Source organism: Macrobrachium nipponense, chromosome 21 (genome assembly GCF_015104395.2).
Source record: "Macrobrachium nipponense isolate FS-2020 chromosome 21, ASM1510439v2, whole genome shotgun sequence".
NCBI classification, from domain to species: Eukaryota; Metazoa; Arthropoda; class Malacostraca; order Decapoda; family Palaemonidae; genus Macrobrachium; species Macrobrachium nipponense.
Window position 1 is genome coordinate 14,658,851 of NC_087212.1, and position 2,675 is coordinate 14,661,525.

Sequence of the window (2,675 nt, forward strand, 5' to 3'; positions counted from 1 at the left end):
AGTGTTACCATACAAAACACCACAGGCGGGTGGACAGATGGAAAAAAAACAGAGTAAAGTGTACCATCTAAGGAACATGGTCTTTTGGGTTCATTCAGATGTTTTTTTATGCAAATCAAAGCCACAGGCTACGGTATATTTCCGAACACATTCTCTACTGTTACACGTGGTAAGTGCTGTACATCCTCTGCAGGGAGTGACCGGTACCTTGGCCCAAACTATAACATTCATTTGAAATTTTCATATTCTATTTTTCGTATCTCTACTGTAATGCATTTTTATTGTCCGAAAGACATAAATAATGACAATATCATCAATACTTTGATGCTTCAGTGGAGTGTATGATGAGGGAGACATAGATCTGTTTGGGAAGCCATGTCAGTACAAGCGAATTCCTTACATCAAAAGACTCGAGCTGCACTACAGGGCGGAGATCAGGTGTCTGGGCTGGACTCCCATCGTCGGAGAAGGTAAGCTATTCTCCTTTCCATTTCATTAGCCAGTCATGTATATTGCTGAATACTGTTTAGGGATACTTACTAAAGTTTTGTAAACACGAAACACAGCTTAGAACATGCTTACATGAATGTTCGTACACCTGTTTTGATGTGTAGGAAAACGTGTGTAGGAAAAAGGATTCTTTCAGAAATAATTGTAGTGTAGAGTATGCGTATATTTTAACATTAGTGAACCCATTCATATGGCGAGTCTAGAAGCATGTGTATAGCATATTACCAGGACGATTTTCAGTGCTCCGTGAATACGCGCCATTTCATAATTAAGCAGCTGTAAATATGAATAATGGTGAATTTTTTTTCTCTTACTAGAAGCAAAAGACTTGATCGCTTGTTACATCATAAAATATGAAAATATATATTTTTCAGTCCTATACATCAAGACCTTTCTATAACCTTATATAGGTAAATATAGTGTATACGTATATAGCCACTAAGAAGATATTCTATCTGCAAGTCTGATGTTTTTTCCACTTTTATATAATATGTCCCCAAACACCCAAGTGCAAAACATTAACAACGCCTGGCGAGTGATAAAATCACACGTTACATCTATTTGGCAATGTTAACCAACGCTAAAAAGAAAAAAAATCCTGGATCTGCAACTGAATCAAAAGTAATTTTAAAAACCAAGCCACTTTTCGTGGTCCGTGTCCAACCATTCACTCAACATAATTAAAACTTGATAAAAAATTTAAATTTTGCATCATCGCCCAGATCCATTTCAGTCACCTAATCTCTAATCATCTCTTCCTAAACCCACATGACGCCTACAGACAAAAAAAAATTGAAACCTATTAGCAACTATCAAAAGATATCACGAGGTAGCAAAAACACAAATCAACTGTCGAAGATGTATTCGGTTTCATTTCTTTACAAAACACACATTTTCTACGCAAAATAATTTGTGACTCCTCATTTCCTTCCATTAATTTAATAAATTTTTCCTTCCGCTTTAGCCAGAGACCACAGAAATCCAACCCATGCAGAGCAGGCAGCCATAAAGGATTTTGTGAGGCAGGCTGTGGCCCAAGCACTGGTCACCGAGGAGCAGGCAAAGCCCTGGTTGACTGATTGATTGTGTTTTCATGTACAGCTGGCGTCACGACAGTAAAGGTCATCGACATTTGGTCTTACGTGGCTTTGCGACAGAAAACGAATGAAGAGCAAAGTAGTACCGTTTCCAGTGATGAAATTTATGTACTAGAATGTTTAATTGGAAAATAGGTAGATTATTTAATTTAATTTATTGAGTAAATATCGCCGAAATTCATGACCAATGGAAGTTTATTTACAAAGTAGGTTTTCAAGTATCTATTAACCTAGAGGAGCTTAGTTCTACAACAGCGGTTTACTCAAACTTCTGAACTGTGATATAAATTAATGTAGTGTCTTTCCACAAATTTATTAATTGTGAAAATATATGTTTTAAAACCAAACTAAAAAAAATTAGTTTAAAAGCTATTTATCATTTGTGAAATTTGATAATTTGATTTCCAAAGAACTGTGGCTGTGTTAGTAATAAATAATACACGTACTATTTGATGAAACTGAAACTATGGTTTTTTTTTTTTTTATAACCGGCTGAAAGAGTCCAGCGATCAGTGAGGTATTATTAATTTTTATTAGCGAAACTGAAACCCTAGTTGGAAAAGTGGGATGGTACAAGTTCGAGGAGAAAAATCATAAAAGATTAATGTTGGAAAAGTGGGATGGTACAAGTTCGATGGAGAAAAAATCATAAAAAGATTAAGGTTGGAAAAGTGGGAATGTAACAAGTTGAGGAAAAGGATCAATCATAAAAGATTAATGAGATATAAAAAACTATGTTAGCCCGCTTCATAAAATAAAAAATAAAAAATTTACATATATTAACAAATTTGAACTTCTGAAGTTTATATGATTCGGGAAGTTGACTACGAAGATAACTGTCCTTTAAGACTTCCATAATATAATAACATTAAGACTTCCATAATATATTAACAATATTAACATTAAGACTTCTATAATGTATTAACATTAAGACTTCCATAATATATTAACATTAAAACTTCTATAATATATTAACATTAAGACTTCCATAATATTATATTAACAATCTGTAAAAAAACAGACTAGATGTTCCTCAATAGTGCATCTGCCCTCATGAATGGCACTCAG

General features: G+C 34.1%; 1 protein-coding gene across 2 annotated transcripts in view; it reads left to right on the forward strand.

Moving 5' to 3' along the window:
- The window catches only part of LOC135197805 (anti-lipopolysaccharide factor-like), a 4,664-nt gene extending 2,592 nt beyond the window's left edge, over window positions 1–2,072 (forward strand). For both annotated transcript variants that reach the window (XM_064224931.1, XM_064224932.1), the window contains exons 3-4: window positions 334–470; window positions 1,475–2,072. In XM_064224931.1, coding sequence (XP_064081001.1) covers window positions 334–470; window positions 1,475–1,593 — 256 coding nt within the window. In that variant the 3' untranslated portion in view covers window positions 1,594–2,072. The remainder of the gene's footprint in view (window positions 1–333; window positions 471–1,474) is intronic.
- Window positions 2,073–2,675: the final 603 nt, after the last annotated feature.